Raw genomic sequence first — 26,153 nt, forward strand, 5'->3', positions numbered from 1 at the left:
CGAAGCGGATACTTCCGGCCCCGCCCACACCCGACGGGATCAGTACGGGGGCCGGCGTTCCAGAGGGGCGGAGCATGTGGCAGTGGGAGGGGTCATTACCGGGTGGGGGGAGCGCCATAGCCGAGGGGCGCGGCCTCTGGCAGGGGTGGGCCCTGCGTTCCGGAGGGGCGGGGTCTGTGACGGGGGCGTGGCCTATGCAGGGGAGAGACTGAGGGGCGGGGCCCAACACTAAACTCTCCTCCTGGGGCGGGGCCAGTGGATTTGTATCCTATTGGTCAGGCTGCTGTCAGCCCCCTGGTGCTGCTGGTCCAGCCCCAGGGCGGTGCTCCCTGCCGATGCCTGCCCCCCATCTTCCTGTCCCGCCCCCCGTCCCATTGTCCCGCCCCCCATCCTCCTGTCCCGCCCCCATCCTCCTGTCCCGCCCTCCCCGTCTTCCTGTCCCGCCCCCACCCCATTGTCCCGCCCCCCATCCTCCTGTCCCCCATCCTCCTGTCCCGCCCCCACCCCATTGTCCCGCCCCCCGTCCTCCTGTCCCGCCCCCATCCTCCTGTCCCGCCCCCATCCCATTGTCCCACCCCCCATCCTCCTGTCCCGCCCCCATCCTCCTGTCCCGCCCCCACCCCATTGTCCCACCCCCCCATCCTCCTGTCCCACCCCCACCCCATTGTCCCGCCCCCCCGTCCTCCTGTCCTGCCCTCATCCCATTGTCCCGCCCCCCATCCTCCTGTCCTGCCCCCCGTCTTCCTGTCCCGCCCCCATCCTCCTGTCCCGCCCCCACCCCATTGTCCCGCCCCCCATCCTCCTGTCCTGCCCCCCATCCCATTGTCCCGCCCCCCATCCTCCTGTCCCCCATCCTCCTGTCCCGCCCCCACCCCATTGTCCCGCCCCCCCGTCCTCCTGTCCCGCCCCCATCCTCCTGTCCCGCCCCCATCCCATTGTCCCACCCTCCCCGTCTTCCTGTCCCGCCCCCATCCTCCTGTCCCGCCCCCACCCCATTGTCCCGCCCCCCGTCCTTCTGTCCTGCCCCCCATCCCATTGTCCCGCCCCCCATCCTCCTGTCCCCCATCCTCCTGTCCCGCCCCCACCCCATTGTCCCGCCCCCCGTCCTCCTGTCCCGCCCCCATCCTCCTGTCCCGCCCCCATCCCATTGTCCCGCCCCCCCGTCCTCCTGTCCCGCCCCCATCCTCCTGTCCCGCCCCCCCATCCTCTTGTCCCGCCCCCACCCCATTGTCCCACCCCCCCATCCTCCTGTCCCACCCCCACCCCATTGTCCCGCCCCCCGTCCTCCTGTCCCGCCCCCCCGTCCTCCTGTCCTGCCCCCATCCTCCTGTCCCGCCCCCGTCCCATTGTCCCGCCCCCATCCTCCTGTCCCGCCCCCCGTCCCATTGTCCCGCCCCCATCCTCCTGTCCCGCCCCCATCTCATTGTCCCGCCCCCCATCCTCCTGTCCCGCCCCCACCCCATTGTCCCACCCCCCCATCCTCCTGTCCCGCCCCCACCCCATTGTCCCGCCCCCCGTCCTCCTGTCCTGCCCCCGTCCTCCTGTCCTGCCCCCACCCCATTGTCCCGCCCCCCCATCCTCCTGTCCCGCCCCCATCCCATTGTCCCACCCCCCCATCCTCCTGTCCCACCCCCATCCTCTTGTCCCGCCCCCCATCCTCCTGTCCCGCCCCCATCCCATTGTCCCACCCCCCCATCCTCCTGTCCCACCCCCATCCTCTTGTCCCGCCCCCCATCCTCCTGTCCCGCCCCCATCCCATTGTCCCACCCCCCATCCTCCTGTACCGCCCCCATCCTCCTGTCCCGCCCCCCATCCCATTGTCCAGCCCCCCCATCCTGTCCCCCATCCCATTGTCCTGCCCCCATCCTCCTATCCCACCCCATCCCATTGTCCTGCCCCCATCCTCCTGTCCCGCCCCCATCCCATTGTCCCGCCCCCCCATCCTCCTGTCCCGCCCCCATCCCATTGTCCCGCCCCCATCCTCCTGTCCCGCCCCCATCTAGCTTGGCCTGGGGAGAGCCTCCCCCGGAAGGGGTTGGTGGCAGTCTGGCCTGGCCATGCTTATTAGAGCATGGCAATGGTGCTCATTAGGGTAATGATGTCAGCATGAGAGTGGCTGAGACAGTGTCACCAGCCCCAAATGATCAAAACTCATGAGTCAGGCCCAAGAGCGGCTTAAAAGTCATGACATTTTGAAACAAGTAACCAATGTGGGTTCTTTGTATTTGCCTTCTGATCTCTGAGCTTTTAGGTCACATTCAAGCTTTAGGTTTGAGCCGTTCAGTCACGTTGTCAAGCTTTTCCACAGCCACAAGGGCCAAGCCCTCTTTTGAACAAAGGAAGCTGAGCTGCTCCTCTACGCCCATGATTCCAGGAGTCAGAGCTTTGTAAAAACCACCATAAGACTTGTAGTAAAATCAGGGGAGTTGGCAACACAGCGAGGTTAGTCAGAACTAGAGAGGACTGTGAGGAGCATCACAGGGAACTAATCCAGCGAGGAGAATGGGCAGCAGGATGGGAAATGAAAGTCAGTGTTGAAAAATCCAAAATAATAAACACAGAAGGGAATAATTGGAACTATTCAGACATGTTACTGGATTCTAAATTAACTGCATCAGTTCCGGAAACAAATCTAGGCATCACCGTGAGCCGCTCAGTGGAGACCTCTGCTCCATGTGCAGCTCTGCTGAAATAAGCAAACACTGTTTGGCTGCAGAAGGCGCGGGATGGAGAATAATATGGAGTGTCATGATGCCATATCAGAAATGACTACGACATTTCACCGGCACAGGGCACTCCATTTCATACCGGATATTACAGAACTAGAGGGGTTGAGAAAAGGGCAAGGAGAATGATCAGGAACCAGGCAAGCTCGCATATGGAGACAGATTGAAACGACTGGGATTGTTTACTTTAGAGAAGAGACAAGAGGGAACATGATCCAAATCTATACAGTAATGACTAGACAGAGAGGGGAGATAAGGAGCTTCTATCCACCTTTTCTCTTAACACAAGAACAAGGTGACAACGATGTTGAAAGACAGCAAATTCAAAACTGGTAAGAGGAATTTCACATAATGCACAATTAGCCCGTGGAACTCACTGTCACATGATGTTATTAAATCCCATTTAGCAGCACTCATAAAAGGCATGGGCATTCATTGGATAACAATAATATGCAGAGTTATAATAATAAATACCGAAAACCACTGGAGTTTTGGAAGGACTATAAACCCTAATGCTTCATGGCAGAAGCCAACCTCTAACTAATAGGGTTAGGAGGAAACTTTCCCTGGGGCAGGGTATTCCACAACTGCCACTGTCCGAGACAGGCGACTAGACTAGATGGACCCCCCCAGCTGGATCCAGAATTGCATGCTGAATTTCTTTTGTAACTCTACAGCCTGCATCTGGGGAGTTCAGGACGGAAAGCTGGAGAGACCATCAGGCATTTCACCCCCATGTGTTTAACACAGACAGCAGCTGAGCGCAAGGGCTCTGCAGGCAGGCCTACTCTTCCCTCTCCCCTTGGCAGCACGGTTGAGTCTGCAGGCAGGCCTAGTCAGGGGTCAGGCTCCAGCACCTGGGGCTCGGCACAGACGAAACGCGAGGGCTTGTGGCTAGCAGGCCCGGGCGTTAGGAGTGGAGCGGGGCGACATTTTTCAGACAAAACTTTTTTCACCAAATAATGCATGTTCGGAGCGACCAAACCATTTCACAAATTCGTGTCCAATTCGCCGAATTGTTTCATCCAAAAATTCAGAAACAGTCAAAATGTTTGATTTTTTGATTCAAAACAACTTTTTGTTTCAAATTTTACTCCCCTTCTGTTATTTTTTTAAGGTAAAATCCCGCAAAAACCAAACATTTTGTTTGACCCAAACTCTTTTTTTTTTGGTTCAGCCACTGAGCTCTATAGCTTGGAGCCACTGTCTGTATGTGTCGGTGTGCAGCCAGCCCTCCCTCCTCACTGGCTTGGAGGCTCTCACCACAGTCACTTCGGTGATTTTTTATTTCATAAAATAAAGTACCGCAATCAGAGATAAATCACGGGTAACAATGACCCTGCCAGCTCCCCCAGGGCCCATGCACTGCTCTCTCCATGCTAAGGCAGATGCAGGCAACACAGCCAGAACAGGAACTGGCCTCCTAGGATGGGGGCGTAGGGATCGGGACACATTCCCAATGGGATCAGCACCTGCCCTCGAAGCCTGGGCTGAATCACATAGGTGAACTCCCCGGGAAGGTCGCCAGGTCGCCATGACCCTTCCAGCCTCGTTCTCTGGTTCCCAGGGAGCTGAATCTGAAGAACCCCAGTCCTGAGCACTGGGTGGTGCTGAGGTCGAGGAGCAGCTGGTAACTAAGGAGAAGGCAGTGCTGAGGTGGGGTGAGCCCTTCACTGCAGAAGGAGCCCGCAGGTCTGCTTTAGAGGAGCACACACACAGCCCCTGCCTGGGGGAAGGGCTGGCACCAGCCCCAGGGAGTGGGGAGTCTCCACCCCTCGGCTCCGATAGCCAAAGCCACAAGTAAGTGCTGCTGGAGCTCATCGCTGAGCAACCAATGCTCTAAGTGCTGTTGCCAAGGCCGCTAGTCCCTGGTAAGTACCAGGCCCAGGCAGGCAGCAGGCAGAGGGAGGCTCGGTGTTGTCTCGTGGCCATGCAAGGGCACACCTCTTCCAGGGGCAGTGTCTGAGACAGGGGAGGCTGGAGCTCCGGCTGCGGTGGAGGAGCAGTACACGGCTCGGAGCCTGGAGCAGCTGGAGTGTCAGGCAGTGCGCGATCCTAGAGGCGGTGTCGGAGCCACAGGGTGCAGTCAAGCAGCAGGAGCATCTGAGATGGAGCCAGGAGTTGGTGCAGACAGGAGCCCGGAAGCGGGTCAGTTGGAGGTGAGCAGGGAGCTGTGAGAGGACAGATCCACGCTGCTGACACTGAAGCCTCTGCTCTCTGCCAGGAGGCCCGGGGAATCCTGAAAAACAAACCACACTGTCCAGGATCCCACGTCCCCAGCATGCAGGCCCATGCCCGGACAGCTTCCGCTCAGTCCCCTGCCCTGCCCAGGGGAACGCGCTGGCTGCCCTGCTCTGAGCTGAGCTCAAGGGGCCATGTCCTCTGAGCTCCCCCAGCCAGACACCCGCAGCAGTAACCAGTCAGCTTAGCTCAGGCCCCAACCCCATCTCAATGGCATCACATCTCATCTTCATAGTGACCATGAACAACAATATCACAGGAGCTGCTGGGGGAAGCTGGAGGCTTTGGCACCTGTGGAGAGGCTCAGAGGGGACGGGGGCAGTGTGGATTTAGCACATTAGCCGGGGCCGGGGGGCTAAAGTTATCATCAGTGAATACATTACTGTTGACATATGACTGGCATCGCTAGGCTCCAGAGTCACGAGTCCATCAATAGCAATGAGTCAGTTCAGCCCTTTCCGAGCTACTCTTTCAGGCTGCCAGCAGACCCAGGCAGGCACACGCAGGGGTCACGCTTCTGCCACGTGTATGGTTTCTTCCAACAACACGGGCTTGGTTTTTGTTTTTAATGAACGCTCAGACTCCGGCAAACAGTTCTGCAGCAAACCTCCCATCCATGGAATCGTACAATCCAACCCAGCGCTGGATTCACTCACTGAATTGTCCCAGACACTGGCGCACATGGCCCAGGGCTCCTTTCAGAGCCTGTCGGTGCTGCTCCCTAGGTGGGCACAGGGCTGGGCTACTGAGCAATGCTGCCCCGCATACTGTGCCCAGGGCCTGGCACCTGCAGGAACCAGGAACTCAGCACTTACCCCCACCGCTGTGTCCTCTGCCTCCCCCAGCACTTACCCCCACCGCCGTGTCCCCTCCCCCCCAGCATTTACCCCCCACTGCCGTGTCCCCTACCTCCCCCCAGCACTTACTCCCACTGCCGTGTCCCCTGCCTCCCCCAGCACTTACCCCCCACTGCCGCCTCCCCCCAGCACTTATCCCCACTGCCGTGTCCCCTGCCTCCCCCCAGCACTTACCCCCACTGCCGTGTCCCCTGCCTCCCCCAGCACTTACCCCCACTGCCGTGTCCCCGCCTCCCCCAGCACTTACCCCCACTGCCGTGTCCCCTGCCTCCCCCAGCACTTACCCCCACTGCCGTGTCCCCTGCCTCCCCCCAGCACTTACCCCCACTGCCGTGTCCCCTGCCTCCCCCAGCACTTACCCCCACTGCCGTGTCCCCTGCCTCCCCAGCACTTACCCCCACTGCCGTGTCCCCTGCCTCCCACCTCATCCTGCCTGGGTGGGATTTCATTTCCGAAAGGCAGCTTTGCAGCCCTACCAGGCCTGTGTGCATCGCTGCGTAACCAGGCAGCTTTCCCATGCCCTGCGGGCTCTGAGCTGGGGGGTGGGGGGCAGTGCTTGCTGCCGAGCTCTCACCTCATCACTGGTTGTATTCAGGTAATTTAATGATGCTGCTCGTTTCAAGCTACAAAAAGAAAGAAAAAGGGTGAGTTCACGAGCTCAGCCCCTGCCCTTGCCCGTGGGGCACAGCCTCCCTCCCACCCCTGGGCCTGGCATCTCCGCCTGACAGCACAGGGACAGGAGGAAAGGAGCTTGGACATACACTATTTCCGTGGCAGCCCCTGCCTCCCCTGGGGCCAGAGAGCCCCAGCCCCAGCCCCACCTCCAGGCCCATCCCTGCAGCCCCTCCTAGAGCTTGGTGGGTCCCCATCTCCACACACAGGCTGGATGAGAGCCTCTTGCTCCCCCAGTTTTCTCTGGGCTCCACCTGCTATCACTCTGATGTGACTGAATGTGGGTAGCAGCCTCCATGCTGCTGACACCAGGGCCCCAGGCCAGAGGGCTCTGCAGAAACCCCTCTGTGCAGGGACCCTGCTCCCAAAGAGGCAAAGCCTCAGGAAAGGGCAGCCCCTGGCAGATGAAGACTGCATTTCCGGCTGCGCCCTCCCGCTGGCCTGAGAGGCAGCGATGGGTGTGAGAGCAAGCAGGCCCCTTGGGAGACGCGTACTGTGTGTTGCTGGGCTCCAGGGGGGCGTTCCCCTGCAGCTTCTTGACTAGCATTTCACTGCTCCTCCTGATCACGTCCCGAAGCTTCACCAGTGAGCTGCTGCGTTGGAGGGCACCAGTGCCGTCCTGCAGAGAGAGAGACAACCAAGAGGGGGCAGTGAGATGGCTGACGAGCACAGGGACTGCACTCCATGCCAAGGGAAGGCTGCAGCAGGACCCCAGCGCAAATGCCCCAGGCTCACTAAGATCTAAATACACGGCAAATCACCATACAAACAGAACTGAGCCTCACTGAATCGGCACCCCACAAACTCCGCCCTCAGAGCCAAGCACGGCCAGCACTGAGCAGGCAAAGCCTCAGACAAGACGGGCACTGATGCCAACCAGTGTCACTCAGCACAGGGAAATCAACACGGTAGACCAATCACCAACTAACCCTGGTGCCCCTCTAGCTGGCCATTGGCAGTAGGACCTCTCCCGGGGCGGGAGGCTAGTGGGATGCTGGTGGCGTGATTCCCACACTCGCTCACGTGCCCATGGGAGACCCCCGGCCTCTGGAATTCCAGGTGACTGGCCATCCCGGTGCAGTTAGCAGGGGAGCCCCTCCCTGATTGCTCCACATGGTGTGGAGCGAGCACCCTACACGAGGACACCGCTCTGTGGAGACTGAACCCCTTCGTGGATCAAACGCAGGGGGAGGCAGAGTCCACAGACTTCCCCAGAGGGGGGCTCTGGGACTGACCAGCTTCCTCACCCCGGCTCGCAGCGAGGACCCCCGGTGAGCTCCTGGTGCAGGCACAGGCCGGTCCCGCAGGCAGGAGCCGCACCCTGGGCCTGCTGGCCGGAGCTGGGGCTGGTGTATGCTGAAGGGAGCTTTACAGTTCATCCTAGGGGGGCTGGGGTGCCTACTCCTCTCCCTCCTCTTCTTCCCTTTGATCACGCCTGCTCCTGGGCTGACTCCTCCCCTGGCATTTCCCCCTCTCCCAGGACCTGCTGGAGTGGCAGGAGATTGCTGTGCTGAAAGCCTCTGGCTCTGGCTGGGCTAGCTAAAGGACGGCTCCTAACAGACGAGGGGCCTGGTGCTAGGGATGCTGGGTCTGAGGGACCCGTTCAGTGCTCAGAGGAGGAGCATGGAGCTCCTGCCCCAAGGAGGGCTTTCCCTCTCAGAGTAATGGGTGTGCTTGGCTCCAGCTTTGCCCTGCTACAGATCACTCCCGCTGGCACCTCTGCTTCAAGGGGTGTTTATTTGCTCTCTCTTTAGCACACGTGGCAGCACCAGGTGCTCTGCAGCCTTGCCATGGCTTCTCCTCTTGGAGCCTGCTGACCTGTGGTTCTAGCAGCTCTTGGCTGTTTGTGAAACTCTCGTCCATGGATGTCTTGGACTGAGATAGGGCAGAACAGAGAGGGGGCCACAGGCCCAGCATAGGTGTGGGACCCACCATGGGGCTCAGCTCAGCTACCTTGGGGCCACATTGGGGCCACACTGGCCAGAACCAGCTGCTCCTGAGGGAGAGGCAAGAAGCCCCCAGTGGCAGTGACAGGATAACCTGCCCAGAGGGCAAATTAACGCCACATCGGCTAAGCTTGGCCTGCACTACACAGCGGTACCCCGTCCGCACCCTGCTGAGAACAGGCAGGAGAGTTGTCCCCATGCTAACCACAGTGCAGAGACCAATGGAGAGCAGCACAAACCGAGTTCAGCATCATGGCAGCCAACACCACTGCTCACGTCTGCTCGGACATGGGACTACACTGTACAGCACGCCAGGCCAGTGTGACCACCCGACCCCCTTAAACAGGGTCTAGATCCCTTCCAAAGCTTTTGGATTGTAAAGGATCCTTATGATTTTGACTCCAGCTTAGTTATCCTAAGCCAGCTAAGCGTCCAATCCTTTTTCAAATCCTGCTAAGCTCCTAGTGTCACCACTGTCTTGTGGCAATGAGTTCCACACACCAACTGTGTTTTGTGTGAGTCTTGCCTTTGCTCAGCTGTGAATTTGCCACCTTTCAGTTTCAATGACTGTCCCCTTGTTGTTGTGTTACAGGAGCTGGTGAACAGCCACGCCCACCTGCCCACCCTTCTCTGTGCCCTTCAGTACTTTTTGTCCCTTTGCCACGTCCCCTCTAATCCATCTCCTCTCTAGAGTAAACAAACCTTACGTGTACAAGGCAGCACCTAGATGCCCCAGCTGCCACTGTGCTAGGCTCTGTACATGTGGTAAGAAACATTTGGTAAGGCCCTGCTCCAAAGAGCTTGACAGGCATAATAAGAATGTATTTGCCCTATGCTAGGGCCTGGGAACAGTGAGCTGTTCAAAATGGAAGCACCAGGCCGGATCAGCGCATGTGTCCTGTGTCTCACACCAGCCAGGAGTCCCGTGTCTCACACCAGTCAGGAGCAGCCAATTCAGAGGTGAGTCCATGAAACCCCATAAAGGACAATCGGGGGATAACCTGTGCAGAGGAATGTATCCCACAGCCCGTGCAGTCAGGGGCAGAGTCAGTTCCTGAAGCACTACGGTTTCTGTCCCACTCCAAGCCTGTCTCCTATACCCAAATGGCCCCATCCCTAGGAATGGGAGGTTACTCCTTTGCAGACCAGCTTTTTCCTTTCATCAGGGTGGCAATTGCTGCTTTCCACTTTCACTTCTCCCTGTATCACGAGATCGTCCCTGTGTCTTTCACTGATCTAGAATCTGTCCTATTCCCCCGCTCACTAATCAGGCACACTTTGCAGTCTCCACTTGCAGAAGTTTTTCCAGGCCTCTAATAATTTTTCATGCCCATCTCCAAATCCCTGCTATTTCTGCTGTAGGGTTTTCTCACCACGGTGCCCCACACTGCGCACAGCACCACAGATGACCACACGCCACGGATTTATATACTGCCAATAGAATGACTTGCCATTCCATTCCTCTGCATTTCAGAGAATTTCACTCCGTGGCTGACAATGCTGCCCCAGTCTCTTTCCCAGGTGGTTCCAGTTAATTCAGAACCCAGGCAGGTGGAGGAGTCGGTCAGATGATTCTCTCCAAGTGCATTACCTTGGATTTGTCAGCATTGAATATTGTTACCACTACGTAGCCCATTCTCCTAGCTTGGCTGGGACCTAGGAGGTCCCTCATAGTTCTCTCTCTGGGCTTGACAAAGCTAAACATGATCCAATGGCTCAAAGTTGAAGCTGGACAAATTCAGACCAGAAGTAAGATGTAAATTTTTAACAGGGAGAGTAATTAACCAGTAGAACAATTTACTCAGGGTCGTGGTGGATTCTCCATCACTGGAAATTTTCAGATCAAGATCAGACATTTTTCTGAAAGCTCTGCTCTAGGAATTATTTTGGGGAAGTCTTATGGCCTGTGCTATACAGGACAGACTAGATCATCACAATGGTCCTTTTTGGCCTTGGAATCTACGAACGTTCTGTGCAGAAGCCATGCTGGTTAGTCCCACATAGCTAACATTTATCGAGAAATTAGCTCATTCTACTTTTAATTATAATTTCAGCCTAGTCAGCTGAGCCTGAAGTGCAGGCCCTGGTCTGTCCTTTGCAGGATCATTCCTGTAGCCTTTGTGACAAGAGAAAATGTACCTATCTTCCAGCCCTCCAGTGCAGTAGCTAATTTCAGTGGGTGGTGGTAATCCAGCCACTAAGGGCCTGGGTTAGGGAGACTCCTCTGCACAAATTACCCCCAGAGGATTTCACGGACTCTCCATTCTTGGCCGCTGGTAGGGACGGCCCCTGGGTTAGCTGGGCCCCTACCCTGCATGTTTCGGCTAGCCACTGTATTCTCAAGCTCCTCTACAGCTCTTGGCAGCACCACCTGATACCAGAGGCTTCCTGCTCTTTAATATCAGTATGATCCAGCATCTTTCCTTCTGACCCCTCAATCCCTGATACAGCAGCTCCAAGGTGGGAACTTCCACAACAGCCTCAGCCATGAATACTTCGGCGAAGAAATCCTTTTGCTTCTCAGCAGCCTCCTCCTCTTCTGTATTTGCTCCCTTTGACTCCAGGTGGTCCAGCGGACCCACCACTTCCCTCACACAATTCCTGCTTGTGATCTGCTTACATACCCCAGGTTTATTTTTAATACTTTTGGGCACTTGCTTGTCAGATTCCACCTTAGCCAGCTTGGTTCCTCAAGTTTTGTCTGATGTAGTGCATGCTCCTTCCTACTGACTTCACTCCTTTCTGAAGGGTCTCTTTGGCCTGAGTAACCTCTTAAACCAGCCATTTAGCCAGACGGGTTTACTTCTCGCTCTCCCTTTGCTGTTCTGAAGTACACCTGCCCTCCAAGACTGTCATTGCTTCCTTCAGTACAATCCAAATCTATGGGGCTTGAGGCTTCTTTATTTTTGTCTCTACTGGCTCTTTGAGCAGCTTCCTCGTCCTTTACATTCCCATCTTACTTGTAGTGTCAATGTGCCAGGTTTGGGTGACTGTCCTCCCCTGCGTGGTGGCATTTTGGTCGCTATAACAGAGTTCATCTACTCTCCCTTCTTGAGCCAACTGCAGTGTGCTACTCGGGATTCTCCCCTGGCGTGCTTTGGAGCTACCTGCCCAAGAAGCAATCACTGAAGTGAACTGCTTCTCTGAACGCGGTCCTGTGATGCCATCTGACCAGGTGCTATGTGGGAAGTCTCCCATTATTATTGTTGCATTTCATGGAGTGGCCTCTTTGATCTCCCTCAGTACTGCACACTCCCAATCCCTTTCCAGGAGGCTGATAGTAACAAACTCTATTATTAGATCTGTATTCTTCAGATGTGGAGTATGTCTGTACACCAGCTGTGCTGTGTGGTCCCTGGCACTCAGAAATGCCACCCATTATGGTCCACTGAACCTTTCAGTTCTGGCACTACTCCTCCCCCTCCCTGCAGAGGTGGGTCCTACCCAGCTCACACTTGTCCATGGATGTTGGTTGTTCCACCCTGTGCCAACACACCTCCAAGCTCCTCTTGCCTGGCTAGGAATTCTAATTTCCCTAGGCTGGGCCTTTGCTTCTCACTGTAGGGGTGGGGTGGGATTACTTTTGACTGTGCCTATTCTTAACTCCTGGGCCTGCCAGTTCGATAATAACAGCATTTCTCTGTGTGACCTCAACCTGGCCCTGACCCGAAGCCCCCGGCCTAGCCAGCCCTGTGTGTGGAGCGAAAAGCATTTCAAAGAAGGCTCTGTCAGAGGCCCTTGGTCCAGGCATTCTTCGTAGTGATTGAAATATAGCTTCCAGGACCTCTCCCTCCCTCTATGCTACCTAGGGAAAACACCCAACAGTTCTCCCAGTCTCCCCATGTGCAGTGATCAAAATCCCCTATGGAAGCTCCCAGCTCCAATCCCAGTCCCTGGAGCAACCTTCTCGGTCCATGAGGATTGATCAGCCTCCACCGTTTCTACTGGAAGGTGGGTCCTATCTAAGAGGATATACCCTCCATCGCACCTACATCCCCTCTCGCCACGGGACTGACTGCAGGGCCAAGAGGATGGGGAAAGGCCGTCATGTTCTGCAACGGCCCTTCGTCACCTCTGGAATAGTTTCAGCTCTCGCTGCTCCTCCAGTTCAGCAGCTCTGGCCTCAAGATGCTGCCCCTGGGCTCTGAGGTCAATGGGCTGTTTGCATTGGCTGCAAATGAACCCCCACGTGCCCTTGGCCCGGGCATCCTGGGGTGGGTGTCCTGGCAGATGATGGGGGACCAGGTTATCTTTCCTTAAATGGAGGGCCAGGATTTCAGTGGTCTATCTCATCCCCAGGATATTTGAGTACTTCACTAACAGCCAATCTAGCAGCCTGCCCCCCACTGCCATCTCCCCAGTGCTCACTCCAGCAGTTGGCTCTCTGCCCTCCCACGGGGCAGTGACAGGGAAAACCACGGTTGGCTACCCACGTCCTATTTGCTGTGGTGCCAGGCAGCCCCTCTGGCTGGAGCTGAGAGAAGCGGCCGCTGGTGCATTTGCTAGCTCTGCGTGCGGAACCAGCATGGGCTCTGCATGCTGGGGCAGACCCCTCCCCACGCTGCACAGGAGAGCTCAGTCAGGCTGGTGCCCAGAGAGACGGGAGGGAGCAGGACCAGTGTTCTCTGACCTCCAAAGGCCCTTCACAATAACAGGGGGGCAGATAAACGCTTGGAGCAAAGTGTCAGGGTTTGTAAAATGGAGGCCTGCTCCCTCCTCAGGAAGTGCCATGAGTCCCTTCCAGAAAGTCCCACAAGGCAGCTGCGTGTGGGGGGCTCACGAACCCTGCAGTGCCCTGTCTCTAGCCTAGCTGAGCCCCTTTGTGAGATGTTACCCAGCATCCTGCAGTGAGGGAGGCTGGACCGCTGGAGCTGAGGAGATGCCAGCTAGGAAGAGGGTGGAGCAAGCCCACCTCAGAGTGGCTGCTCTGATGTTCCCCTGGGGAAGCCAGTGGTGGGATAGGAGGGGACATGGGTGAGCTGGAGATACAAACTCTTTGCTGGGGCCCCTGCTCTAGCAGAGACAGAAGCAGCTCACATTCCTCACGCTCCACACACACACAGCCAGAAGGGAGCGTTGTGAGCATCTCACCTGACCTCCAGTAGAACGCAGGTCCCAGAACCTCACCCAGTGACACCTGAACCCAGCCCGGCCTTCTGGCTGGGCTAGAGCAGAGCTTTTAGAAAGACATCCAGTCTCAACTGAAAGACTCCTAGTGGTGAAGGAACCACTGCATCCCTTGGTGAACTGGTCCAGTGGGTAATTACCCTCAGTGTTGAAAATGTCCACCTTACTTCCACTCTGAATTTGCCTCAGTTTCCAGCCACTGGATCTTGTTCTGCCTTTGCTTTCCAAACTCTGACTCATCTGCTGTTCCCGTGAGGGACTCAGTCACTAGGAATGCAGAGGGCAGAGTATCTGATGACTGGGACTTGCCTATCATGCAAAGGATGTTGCAAGGCATTTAGACAGAGTTGTAGCTAGTGCTGGGGAGGAGTCCGGTCTTGGCACATAGTGATACAGTGACAGCAGGAAGTGAAGGTACATAGGAATAAAACTTTCAGATCTATGCACAGAGGGAGCTTCAGCATCTCCGTGCACTGAGGAGACGATGGTATGAAGAGGGGGGTTATTTTTGTGTGTGGATGGGACAGACAGCCTCTCCAGCAGGGCCGAGGGGGGCTCCACCCTAATCCAAGTGCCGAGAGGGGACACGACAAAGGGACACGACGTGCAGAAGGGCAAAGAGAAGGGCAGGCACGGCTATTCATCCACTCCCGTAACACAACAACAAGGGGACAGTTATGAAACTGAAAGGTGGCAATTCTCAACTGAGCAAAGGCAAGAGGTTTTCACACAACACACACTTGGCATGTGGAACTCACTGCCACAAGAGATCAATGATTCTTCCTTGGTGTTAAGGCCAGAAGAGACTAGATTATGTAGCCTGACCTCCTGTACTACACAAGCCAGAGAATTTCATCCAGTGAACCCTGTATTGAGCCCAGTCACTTGTGTTTGACTTCCAGAAAAGCATCCCCTCTAGATTTCAAGACAGCAGGAGATGGAGAATGCACCAGTGCCCTAGGGAGTTTATTCCAAGGGCTAATCACCCTCACCGGTAAAAATCTGGGCTTTACTTCGGATTTGAACTGGTTGGGCCTCAGCGTCCAGCCACTGGTTCTCGTTCTGCCTGTCATGGCTAGATGAAAGAGCCCTTCAGCCCCTGGCATTTCTCCCCGAAGGTAATCTGCCGCAGCCAAGTCCCCTCTCAGCCTCTTTCAGGAGAAACTGAACAGCTTGAGCTCTGTCAGTCTCTCACTGGGAGGCATCTTCTCCAGCAGACCAGCCCTCAAATCCGATTTATGGCTCTTCTCTGCCCCCCCTCCAATTTTTCAGTTGAGGCCAAATGCTTAGCAGTATTCAGTGAAGGACTGGGTATTTATCTGGCTACTGAGCTATTCAGAGATACAGCAGTGGGGAGTTAAAGAAAGGATTGGGCAGGGATACACCCGCCTGCCTCAGGGCATGAGCCAGCCTCCAGCTAATAGGGTCAGGAGGAAACGGCCTTTGGTTAGCCCACTGCTACGGCTGGAGGGTTTCTTCCAGCCTGCTGTGGGGCAGCCAGCACTAGCTCTCATTGGAGGTGGGCCCTGGCTCCACCCTGAGCTGGCAATTGCCATGTGAATGGCACTGTTCCCACACAGTCAGTACTGAGGTGCCCTCACACCACCTCCCCCCACCACACTACAACATTCGTGCTTGTAGCTCTGATCAGCCCCGCGGCAGTGCTTGGCCAAGCCTGAGCTCAGCCCCTACGGCCTCTGGGAGCTGCCCCCGGTTGCGTATCTGCTGGGGGAGCTCATTCCCAGCCCTGCTGCGTGGTCTCTTGCGGTCTGTTGGGGAGTGGCCTGCCTGCAGCAGCAGCAGGCTGTGACTCGGAACCGACACTGAACCTCAGTGGCTGCAGACACAGGCAGAGGGAGGCAGCCGAGTGCCGCAGCTCGGCCCCAGGACCAGGAGTCAGGAGAGCTTAGGTTTTTTCCCTTGTGTGATCATGGACAACTCCTTTAGGGCAACACTTTCCAGAGCGGCCCCTCACTCGGGGTGCCCAGCCTGAGGTAGCCCAGGCCTAATTGCCCAGAGGTGCTCCCACTGATGGGAGTGCTCAGCACCTCTGGAAACCAGAGTCTGCCCTGAGCCACCTACTGGGGGCCCCACTTTGGGAAAGGTGACCATGGGCTGTCCGAGCCCCCGTCCCCCCATCTGTTCAAGGGGCTCGCTCACTCACTCCCCTTTGCATTTAAGTATTGCTGTGCTCAGGTGCATCTCCCCTACCACACTGTGACGCCCGCCCCACACAGACACACAGGCCCCACACACTCCCCTCCTCCTGGAAATGTGTTGGGAAAGCTGGAGTGGGCCAGGGCTGGGCATCTGCAGCACACCCAGGCCCAAGGAAGGAGTGGGCTTGCTTCACCCAGTGTCGGTCCAAGTACCGGCAGAGCTGGGGCGCCTGGCCTGTGTCGCATGGAAAGAAGCACAGGGCAGCAGTTCAGGTCTGGCTGCCTTTAATCGGAGGTAAGTTAGTTCACAGCATCAACGGGGAGCCCCAGTTCACGTCAGAGAGACGCGCCGCGGCAGAGGTGCTCCCCACGCCCAGTGCCAGAAGCAGGCCGCTGAATAACTCGGTGGCAGGTGGAATGTACAGCCATGCAGGGGCCCAAGGCATGGTCGGAAGAGACGCAGGAGCAGGGGCTGGCTTACAGCTCTCTGGGGAAGCACTGGGAGCAGCCACCAAGGAGAGGCTTCCTCACAGTGTCCTGGCCCAGGCCTTGCTTCGGGCTGGAACATGGTCATGTGGGCACTGGCCTGTGGGCTACCAGGGAGTGGGCTGGGCGCCCAATACCACTCAGCAGGGGCTCCTCTGCACTCAGGGCAGGAAGGCAGCAGCTGCTGTGCATCTGGCATTAACAGGGCTCTGGCTCCCTGAGGTAAAGACACCCCCCACCCCTGCACTGGATGCCAGGGCCTAGAGGGGCTGCCAGCAGCAAGGGTCGGCTTCCTCACAGCCCACACAGAGCCCTGCCCCACAATCCCTACTAGGGCACAGAGCACCAGGGCTAACATTCCCTCTTGCAAGGCAACCCATCCTGGGCCACCAAGGCCTGGGGCAAGCGACCCGACACACACACAGCACAGAGCACCAGGCAAATGCCCCCCCCGGCAAGGCAGCCCCCCACACTGCATCCCCTTGTGCAGAGGGTCCTAGGAGACCCCTTCTAGAGTGCTGCAGCCCTGCCAGCTCCCATGGCCCCTGCGACCTAGCTCTCTTCTCTATGCCCCTGCCATTGGACTGGGAGCCAGTCCTGCTGCCGGCTGCTTGGAGCCCTGTCTGAAGGGAGCTGTGGTCTCAGCACACTTCTCAGGCGCTCCCAGACAGACCCCTCTTCGGCATCAGCCCCTCTGTCTGCAGCAGGGGGGTAACCAACCTTTCCAGGGCCACAATCAGGGCCCCCCTTCCCCGTAGCCTCCTCCTAAGTACAAGGCAGTGACCTGGGAGTCTGAATGCAGCTCCCAGCCCAGGTCCCTCAGGCCTGCCTGGGTCGAGACTGCTCAGCTGCTGTCTGAGTATGAGCTGGGCTGAGAGAAGGAAGTGGGGACTCCCCAGTCCAAGTCCCATCTTGTGCCTCAGAAACATGCCCTGCTCTGTCTCCTCCCGCACCACCCCCTTACCTCCCTACAGCCAGCTCCCAGAACTGAGCCCCTCTCTCCCTCCGTCCCCCCGCATGCCCTCAGCCCTCCCTACTGCTCCTCCCAAAGCAATTCACCCTGCCGCAGGTGGAGCGCCCCCATCCCGTGTGGGCCTCCTGCTGTCCCACTCTGCTGGGAGCTCCGGCTGCGGCCTGCCTGCTCCCTTCCCTTGCTACTTTGGCTACACAGGGCTCCAGCCTCTGCACCTTCATTCCCTGCTCCCTTCCTCTTAAAGGAGCAGCAGAGCACATGCTGCTTCACCCCACTCCCCGTCCCCCCCAAGCGGAGCTACGGGGGAAACGCAGGCTGGGTTGGAACTGGTTTCTCAGCGCCGTCACCCCAGGGCCATAAGGGAGCCCAGGCTGGACACCCTGCCCTACGGCCTCAGCAGAGAGGCCAGGACCGAACAAGCCACACGCAGCCGTGCTTGTCCCATGTCTGCATCCCGCAGCCCCTGCCTCTGCCAGGCCCTTCCGATGCTGCCCCCAACCCTGACGGGGAGTCTGGATCAACAGCCCCTGCTTGCAGGGCAGGACCCCTTGCTTTGGGCAGCCCTCTGCTAGCCTCAGCCTTGGCACCTGTTTCAATCCTCGCCCCAGCCAGAGCCCAGCGCTACCATCCTGTGAGTCAGAGCAGGGCCTCAGAGCCCACAGGGCAGAGCCACCCTTGCTTGCCCCAGTCTCTGGCCCAGCACGGCCTAGTGGTGCCAGACACAGGCCCATTCTAACATGATACAAGGCTACAGGGAACAAAGTGCCCACACACAGCCCAGCACAGATCCCCCACATGGCCCAGGCCTGCACACCCCAAACAGTACCCCCTAGCCTCCCTGTGCCCTGGCAGCTAGGGGAGAAGCCTGGCAGGCTCGGGGCGTGTGCGTGTTACAGAGCAGTCTGTGGGAAGATGGGGGAGTGTGCATGGGGGGGAGGTGAGCTCCTTTGGGCGTGTGGTGCGCACCCAAGAAGCGAGGACACTTTCCATCAGCAGGCCAGGCCCCAGTGACACAAGGACAGAAGCAGAGGTTGGGGGCCAGAGGGATCCCTGCAGTGGCCCTGCCCTGGCCAGAGGGAGCAGGCAGCTCCATGCAGATTCTTCCTGCTCTCTTGCTGGCTGACAGACTACTGCGGCTGAGCCCCCTGCAGCCAGGTGCTCCTCTGCAGGTGCTGTGGCGCCCCTCGCGCGCTGGGAAGGTAGGCTGGGGACTGGCGTGGAGTCCTTGCCGAGGAAAGCAGGAGCGGTGGAAGGAGGGATGGTGCGGAGGAAAAGTCGGAAGGTACAACACATACATCCAGGTGATTGTAGTGGAAGGGAAAGAGGGAGTCTCAGGAGGCATTTAAGCCTAGTGCACAGAGAGGAGAAAGACATCATTTACAAGGCCATAGTGAGGATGGAGGTAACCCTGGAGGGTAGGCAGGGGCTGTGCCCCAGCCCGGGCAGAGCCAGAACAAACGGCTGCCCTGCAACTGGGCACTGGCCATTCCTAGGGGAGCAGGAAGACTCAGCCAGGGGCCTGAAATGCGTGGAGTTAAAGGGGGTGAGTGGGCAGAGCTGCGGCAGGCAGGACAGAGGCTCCTTGTGTGCAGACACAGAGGCCTGGGAAGGTTTGAGAGGCCCTGGAGGCTGGCTCCAGACCGGGCCCAGTCAGCTCTTACGCCCTCCCTGGTGTTCAGTGCCTAACAAGCAGTGCCTCCATCCTCCTCCTCTCCGTTCCTGGCTGGCTTGCTGGGCTGCAGCCACAGTTTCACTGGCTCTGTAGCTAGGCAGAGCTGGGGTTGCTAATGAAATACCAGCAGAGTCCCCTGCCCCCTCTCCTGCGGAGTGTTCAAGCCCCTGCAGGCCTAGTGCTGGTTATAAAGGGCCCACGTGCAGCACGTCCCTTGGGAGGTCTCGGTGCTACCTTCCTGCCCAAACCACTGCAGGGCAAACCTGCTGCCATGGGGAGCTGCTCTGGGGAGGGCAGGACAGCAGTTCATGGACAGAGGTCTCTGGCACTTGAGGGCCTTCTCTGCCCATTGACTTGACCACTGGAAGCTACACAACCTTTGGCCCCAGGGGGTTCGACAGGCAGGACTGGGGGTTCGCACGAGGGGATGGGTAGCTAGTATCAGAGCCACAAGTGGAACTTCTGAATCCTCCAGATCAGAGCAGGGAGCAACTGCCCATGAGGGACAAGATCCTAAGTTAACTGAATCCATCTACCCCTGGGAAGGGCATGTAGCCAAGGGGCAGAGCTACTGCAGAGCAGAGCAGCGGGGGAGCCAGCCGGGCAGCCAGGCCCGCAGACAGCAGAGCTGTGGGGAATGGGAAATGCACTGAGCCACCAGGCTGGGACTCCCACCTCCCTCCTCAGGGCTCAGCCTCAACTGGGGCAGCTGTGAGCTGCAGCCCTCCCTGGAGCTACATTTGGCCTCATTCCATGGCTTGCCAAGCCAGGCAAGAGAAGTACTGCTAGGCCTCCCTGGCTCAGGACACGACAGCCGGCACTGCCTTCCCCCAGCTAGGGCAGCAGCTTGGGCTGGGACGTGGCATAGCCTGGGCCTCTAGGAAGGGTGTGATCTGGGGCAGCCCCTCAGGGAAAGAGCTCCCAGCCCACCACCAGAACAAAGCAGATCAAAAGGGCACCATAGTGCAGACACAGCATGGGAGGAACCACGCAGGGAAAGGCAAGCCAGGAGATCAGTGGTAGGGGATTCTGGACCCAGAGCCCGGCAGCCCCCAATCCACCCTCTCTGGGGGATGACAGGCCCCTTCAGAGACCCATCCAGGTGGGGCAGTCCTCCAGAACCCCACCTCTGCTGCCCCTGAAGGATAGACCCTCTTCCCCCGCTCCCAGCCTGTGGGCTCCTCGCCAGTCCTATTCGCAGCCGTCGGGGGCTCCCTGCCAGCTCTGCTCCCAGCCCCGGGACTCCCCACATTGCCTGTAGAGGTTACTCCACTTGGGTACAATCCACAATCAAGAGAGCGAGAGGCATGGTGCTGCCTGGCCGTCATGGCAAGGGAGGTGAGAAGTGGGGATGGAGGAGAGGGTCATGCAGGGTGCGCGTGTGGGGTGGAGTTAGTGAGCTGATGGAGGAGGTGGGGGTGTGTGTTAATGTAGCCAGGGTCACAGCAGTCAGGAGTTGCCTAGCCTAGGCCAAGCCCATCCTCCACCATGCGCCGTGCCCTCATCCTTTAGCTCGGATATGCCCAGAAACTAGCTACAGTGCCACAGCTCCCCCAAGCCAGAACACACACCCTCTCCCTAGCACCACGTGCCCCACACTCTCCCCACTGCCCTTCATGAGTCTGACCCTGTGCACTAGACTCACATGCCCGAGCTAGACTCACATGCCCACTCCTCTGGGCCAGGAGGCTGGTGCCCCTTTGAGCAATGGAAACAGAAAGGCTGCCTCCTTTCAGAGCAAGCCTGCCCTGGCCTCCAGAGCCGGATGGAAGCCACCACCAGGGTCACGCGCAGTCTCTTTTGGAGACACTCCTGCCCTCCCTGCCTGGCCTGTGCTCCCACTGAGCCCTAACTCCCGACCCCTCCCTTAGACTGATGCCACTAGGGGGCAGTGTATCATAAGGGGGCACACACTGGGAGGGGATATATGGCTTTCAGCCTCCTGGGGCAGTAGTGAGGGTAGGGAGTTGCCTGCAGCTATAACCCACTAACCACTCCCCAGTCACACACACACGCACACACCCCCTCCCACCCACCAGCAGGGTGCTCTCAGGGTGCTGCCCACCCCAGGGCACAGGAGCTGTCCGCCAGGCTCCCTCAGGAATCCCACTCAGGGCTGGCAGTCCGTGTGCAATGCAGACATAGCCAGGAGGGTGTTAAAGGGGATGCCAAGTCTGGGTTAGGGGCAAGCCAGGGCTGCTTCGTTCTGGACATTTCCAACAGCAGGCTCAGCAGCCCCTCAGAGCAGGAGTTTCCCCTCGGAGCGACTGCCAGGCGCTCCTCTACCTGGCCCGACTGGCTAATGGCGAGAGAGGGCAGGGCAAGGTGCAGGGAATGAATGAGGCAGGCAGGGATGCCAGGACAGGCCATCAGCTCCTGAGACTGCAGGGGGCAGCACTGTGGCCAGGGCCCCTGGGCAAGTGCTGCCCCCTGCCTCTCCCGGCTGGCCTAGGCAGTTCTTGATGGTGGACTTGTACTTACCCCGGTCCACTGCACGCCCATACTCACTTCCTCGCTACCGTCTGTGGCGCTCTCATACTTGACACTGCCCCCCAGACTGTCGCGGCTCCTCCTCCTCTCCGCGCTGGCTCCCTCCTTCAGAATCTCCACCACCTTGGTCTGGTTAATGGGGTCAATGCCCTGCAGGGGGATCGGCACAAGAGGATGCATGTCAGGGCTGGCCCCTCGCTGCTACTGAGAGCCAGTGCCACCATCTGCCCCAGGATGTGGCACGGCCCATCCCCCGCCCCCATCTCCAGGGCCAGAATGCTCTCGGGGGGCTGGGCCCGAAGGAGGCAGCACAAAGCCAACCACACACAGCAGGGAAGGGACAGCCCAAGAGAGACTTGCTGCAGGCAGAGGAGAGAGAAGGGCGTCCCCTCCACCTAGCTCACCTCACTGAATGGGCCGGCTAGAGCATTACACACAGGCCGGACAGAGCCTGGCTGGAGGGCTCTGGCCAGCAGAATGACCGGACAGCTGACAGTCCCACCAGCCATCACCTATACCCCTCTGTAGCTAGCAGCCTGGTGTCCCTCCCGAGCAGCCCTTTGGGAATGACCTCGTGGAAGGTCCAGCCGCTCCCGCTCAGCAGCTGTTTTGCTGATGTGTTCAGCTCTGAGGGGCACTAGTGCCCTTTGCCGAAGCCATGCCAGTCAGGCTATCGTCTCACATTCAGCCAGGGGCTTCAGCGTTCTAGTTATTAACCCTCCAACCCCCTCCACTGGTACGAGCCATGCTTCCAGCTCTGCAGTTCCCAGGATCTCTGCTGGAGCCCTTCTAAACAGACCAGTGCACATTCTGCTACCTTCCAGCCCCCAGCAGTCACCCATTCGTGAGCCGCTCAGTCACTCCGCTCACCCAGCCCTCGGCTGCACTGCCAGGCCTGGGACCTTGCATGTCCAACGGTCAGTTTGATCTCTTCATGCCTCTGTCTCGGAAAATTCCCCTCTCCCCAGCAACCTCTGTGGTGCAGATGAATGGCTCACAAGCTACCGGCCAGTCTAACAGATCTGTGGCAGGAGCATTTCCCGAATTCCAGCTCCTTGCTGTACCACAGACACCCCTGAACGTCTCTCCCAAGCCCCAGCCCCAAGGGGAGCCAATGGGACTGCATGGATTTAAACCCACCGGGCCTAGGGAGCCTGGCCGGGGGTAGGCATCACAGGACCCCACTCCAAGAGATCCTGTTGCCACTCTGAGGGGATGTGCCAGCGAGCAACCCCTCCCCCGCCCCTCAGCTCCATCCCACTGCCCAGGTTGCCAGGGCATCCCAGGGGTTACCTGCCGCCGAGACTGCACTGCACATGCCTCCAGCGTCTCGGCTGCCTCCAGCTTGCCCTGGCGCCTGTACAAAGCGCCTAGGTTCCGCAGGGTGGTGGTCACCGTGGGGCTGGGGGCAAGAGGAAACGTGAGGCTCAGGCAGCAGCCATCTATCCCCCCAGCGGCTCCTGGCTGGCACCCCTTCCTCTGCTGTGGCTGGGGCGCCTGCCACGCTGGGAAGACTCAGCTCTGTGGCAGTCCCTGAGAGCGTTCCAGGGGAGAGCCATAGCTGGGCTGGTCCCCTCTGGCAGACAGGAGTGGGAGAGCAGGGGAATGGAGCCACCAGGCGCCTGGCCAGGCCTTCTGGGATGGGCCACGCTGCTCAGGAGGGCCCAGCCATCAGCTTTCCCTGAAGGCATTGTGAACACACAGATGCTACACGCCCCTGAGGAGCACCTGTGGCCCTCACAGCCGCTCTGGCCAACTGGCAGAGGGCACCCCATACATAGCTCAGCCTGACACTCATTGCCCCAACTCACTGTCATCACACTACGTCTCTAAAGTGTCAGGTAAGATAGCATGTGTCAGCTGGTGACATGCTGTCCCTGAAAATCATCGAGTGACTATGGATGGGGTGGGCACAGAGTTAGGGTCACCTGCTGGAAATAGGTTCTTCACGTGTGTTTGAGAGGCGGCTCCTATGTCCAGCCTGCCCTGGAGAGAGGAATGTGGATTCCCCTGTCCGACTGGCTTGGTTACGGAGACACACGGGGGCAGAGGGAATGTCTTTTACTGGACCAACTTCTGTTGGTGAGAGAGCCAAGATCTGCAGCAACATGGCACACTCTTTGGATCCTCACAGGCAGAGGACAATGAAAGTAAATTTACGTACATGATAAAGTAATCAGGCTAAAGAGGCCAACCCTTGACATGTGCTGGAGAGGGCGGGGCAGCCAGCATGATGCAAGGAAAGCACTGCAGGGGCTATTACTGCGATGGGGGCTTGGCGGGGCAGCACCTTGGCTCCAGAGGGGCTGCTTGCCAAGGCTGATGCCATGGTCCCCTAGCTCCCTGAGCCCCGCCTTACCTGCTGACTTTGCAGGCTTTATACCAGCTGCCGTACTCTGCATAGGGGTCACCGTCTCTCTGTTTGCTCTGCAAGGGAAGGAGAAGAGAGGTTAGCTAGAGTAGCCCCATGGCACCTGCCTCAGGCCCCCAGAACAGCCCCTCCCCATGCTGGACTGAGCCCTACCCTGATTGCTGTGGCCAGCAGCAGCTCAGCATTTAAACATCCCGCTTTCCATCCCTGCCCCCCAATTCTATGGGGCCCCCCAGAGGACCTCTACATCCAGCCTGAGCTCCCTAGAGCTGACCTGAGCCATCCCAGTCCCCATCCCTAGAGCCCAACCTCCTGCTGGGGCATGGCACTTTGGCACTTTCCTGCCCCACCCTGGGGCCGGACCTGCCTGCCCAGCCACTGCTCACGGAGATTTTCACAAGCACAGTGGCTGGTTTCCACGCCAGCCCGAGTGGGGCCAGCAATGCTGGGGCTGAAACGGACCTAAGCCCAGGGCAGATGGCTCTGAGCACCACGGGTGGCAGTGCCACAACCAAGGCTGGGGTAGTAGCAATGCTGTGTGCACCACCCTGGGTACATGTTCCAGGCAGCGGGAGAGGGCACTGCCCTCTGACCCCACAGTCACCGGGGCACAAAGGCAGGGCTTAGTTTGTGCGAGGCCTGAGCCCCATGATCTCTAGGCTTGGCAGTTCACAGCCCCGGCACTGCTGGGCTTGCTGCATCAGTTATGAATGTAAACAAATTGCTGGAGCCTCAGCACCTCTTTCATTACAAATTAAGCACTGCACAAAGGAGACAGCCAAGTGCCCAAACATTCAGAACTCAGTCCTTGGGCTGGTTTAAAGGGCCAGATCCTCACCCAGGGGCCGGAGCTAGGCTCGGAGGGTCCTGGCTACCAAAGGGGGGAGCACCCAGGGAGGGCAGTGGGGCTCACAGCTCTGCACATCAGGCCCCTCCCATTTCAGAGTCTCACTCCAGTCTAGGTGGCTTCTCCAGGCCCCACTGAGAGCATTTTGGCCTGAGTGAGCCCAGGGAACCTTCCCACAGGGCAGAGCCACTCCCTTTGGAGGAATTCCAGCCCCTGGGCCTGTCACTCCAAGCCCCAGGGCAGGCAGCCAGCGGGGACACTCAGACACGCCCTTTCTCTCCAGGCTGGCTTTCCTCGCCTGGCCAGAGGATGAGCCCAGGCTAACTCAGCCTTTCCAAGACCACAAGGGGAAGCATGTCAGCCATGTCAGATGTGGGGACAGTGAGAGGCTACACCCAGCCCTCCCTCTGCATGGGAGCCCAGGTGTGCCCTGCTGGGCATCTAGCTGCAGTTCCTCCTCCTGCATGGCCAGCCAGAATAATGGGCTCTGGGGCTGGTGGACCTAGAGCAGGTGCTGCCATACCCCAGCACGACCACCTCGGCCACAGGATGGCACAGTTATGAGGTCAACAGCTAGACCGCCCCGGACAGAGAACGGGAGGCTAAACAACCCTAGCGGGTACAGGCCTCACCCCATCCACGGGGCCTGGGGCCAACCCTGCACACATACCATCAACCTGGAGCACACCACTCACCCCTTGGCAATGACAAAACACTGACTGCTTCAGCTTTCAACCATGGGTTGTGTTAGACCTTTGTCTGCTAGACTGAAGAGCCCATTGTGAAATATTCCTTCCCAATGTAAGTACTTACAGATTGTCTGCAAGTCACCCCTCAACCTTCTCTTTGTTAGACTCTAAGAGTTCAGCCTATTTAGCTTATCACTCTAAGGCAGGTTTTCTAATCCTTTAAACATTCTCGTGGTTCTTCTCTGACCCCTCTGCAATTTAGCAACAGCTTTCTTGAACCGTGGGCACCAGAACTGGACAGACTCCAGCAGCACTGACACCAGTGCCAAACAGAGAGGTAAAATAACCTCTCTACTCCTACTCGAGATTCCCGTGCATGCGTCCCAGGATCGCATTAGTGCTTTTGGCCACAGTGATGCAGTGGGAACTGATGTTCAGCCAATCATCCACCATGACCCTCACATCTTTTTCAGTCACTGCTTGCCAGGGTAGAGACCCTCATTACGTAGGCATGGTCTACATTCCTTGTTCCTAGATGATACATTTAAACTTGGCTGTATTGAACCACAGACTGTTTGCTTGGAGGCTTCAAGACCCCAGCAATGGAGTTTCTCTCGCTGACTGCCTGCTATTTCCAGTAAGGTCTACGTGCCGCCTCTTGATACAATAAAACACTGGGGGCTGGCCCACACCAGCTGATTCAGGCTCCCACGGCTCAGGCTGAGGGAATATGAAATTGCAGTGTAGATGTTCGGGGGTGGGCTGCAATCTGGGCTCTGGTAGCATCCCAATTACAGCATGCTCACACAGCGGGAGACAAGGGCTGGGGCACAGACTCTGTGTATCTCCTCGCCCTGCTTTTAAACACCAGCTGATTCTCCAGCCAGGATATCTGCT

The 26,153-nt window shown here is 58.2% G+C and overlaps 1 protein-coding gene across 7 annotated transcripts in view; it reads right to left on the reverse strand.

The window, feature by feature from the left end:
* Window positions 1–3,500: 3,500 nt before the first annotated feature.
* Window positions 3,501–26,153, reverse strand: part of KLC4 (kinesin light chain 4) — a 49,537-nt gene continuing 26,884 nt past the window's right edge. For 3 of the 7 annotated variants that reach the window (XM_074949776.1, XM_074949780.1, XM_074949779.1), the window contains exons 11-16: window positions 23,709–23,776; window positions 22,643–22,751; window positions 21,341–21,499; window positions 6,991–7,115; window positions 6,399–6,447; window positions 3,501–4,965 (exon numbers count right to left, since the gene is read on the reverse strand). In XM_074949776.1, the coding sequence (XP_074805877.1) occupies window positions 4,876–4,965; window positions 6,399–6,447; window positions 6,991–7,115; window positions 21,341–21,499; window positions 22,643–22,751; window positions 23,709–23,776 (600 nt within the window). In that variant the 3' untranslated portion in view covers window positions 3,501–4,875. Of the gene's footprint in view, window positions 4,966–6,398; window positions 6,448–6,990; window positions 7,116–17,257; window positions 18,536–21,213; window positions 21,251–21,311; window positions 21,500–22,642; window positions 22,752–23,708; window positions 23,777–26,153 lie in introns of those variants that run through there. The other 4 variants (XM_074949781.1, XM_074949783.1, XM_074949784.1 and 1 more) reach the window with 4 other exon arrangements.

This window comes from Natator depressus, chromosome 3, assembly GCF_965152275.1.
Source record: "Natator depressus isolate rNatDep1 chromosome 3, rNatDep2.hap1, whole genome shotgun sequence".
Taxonomy (NCBI): Eukaryota; Metazoa; Chordata; order Testudines; family Cheloniidae; genus Natator; species Natator depressus.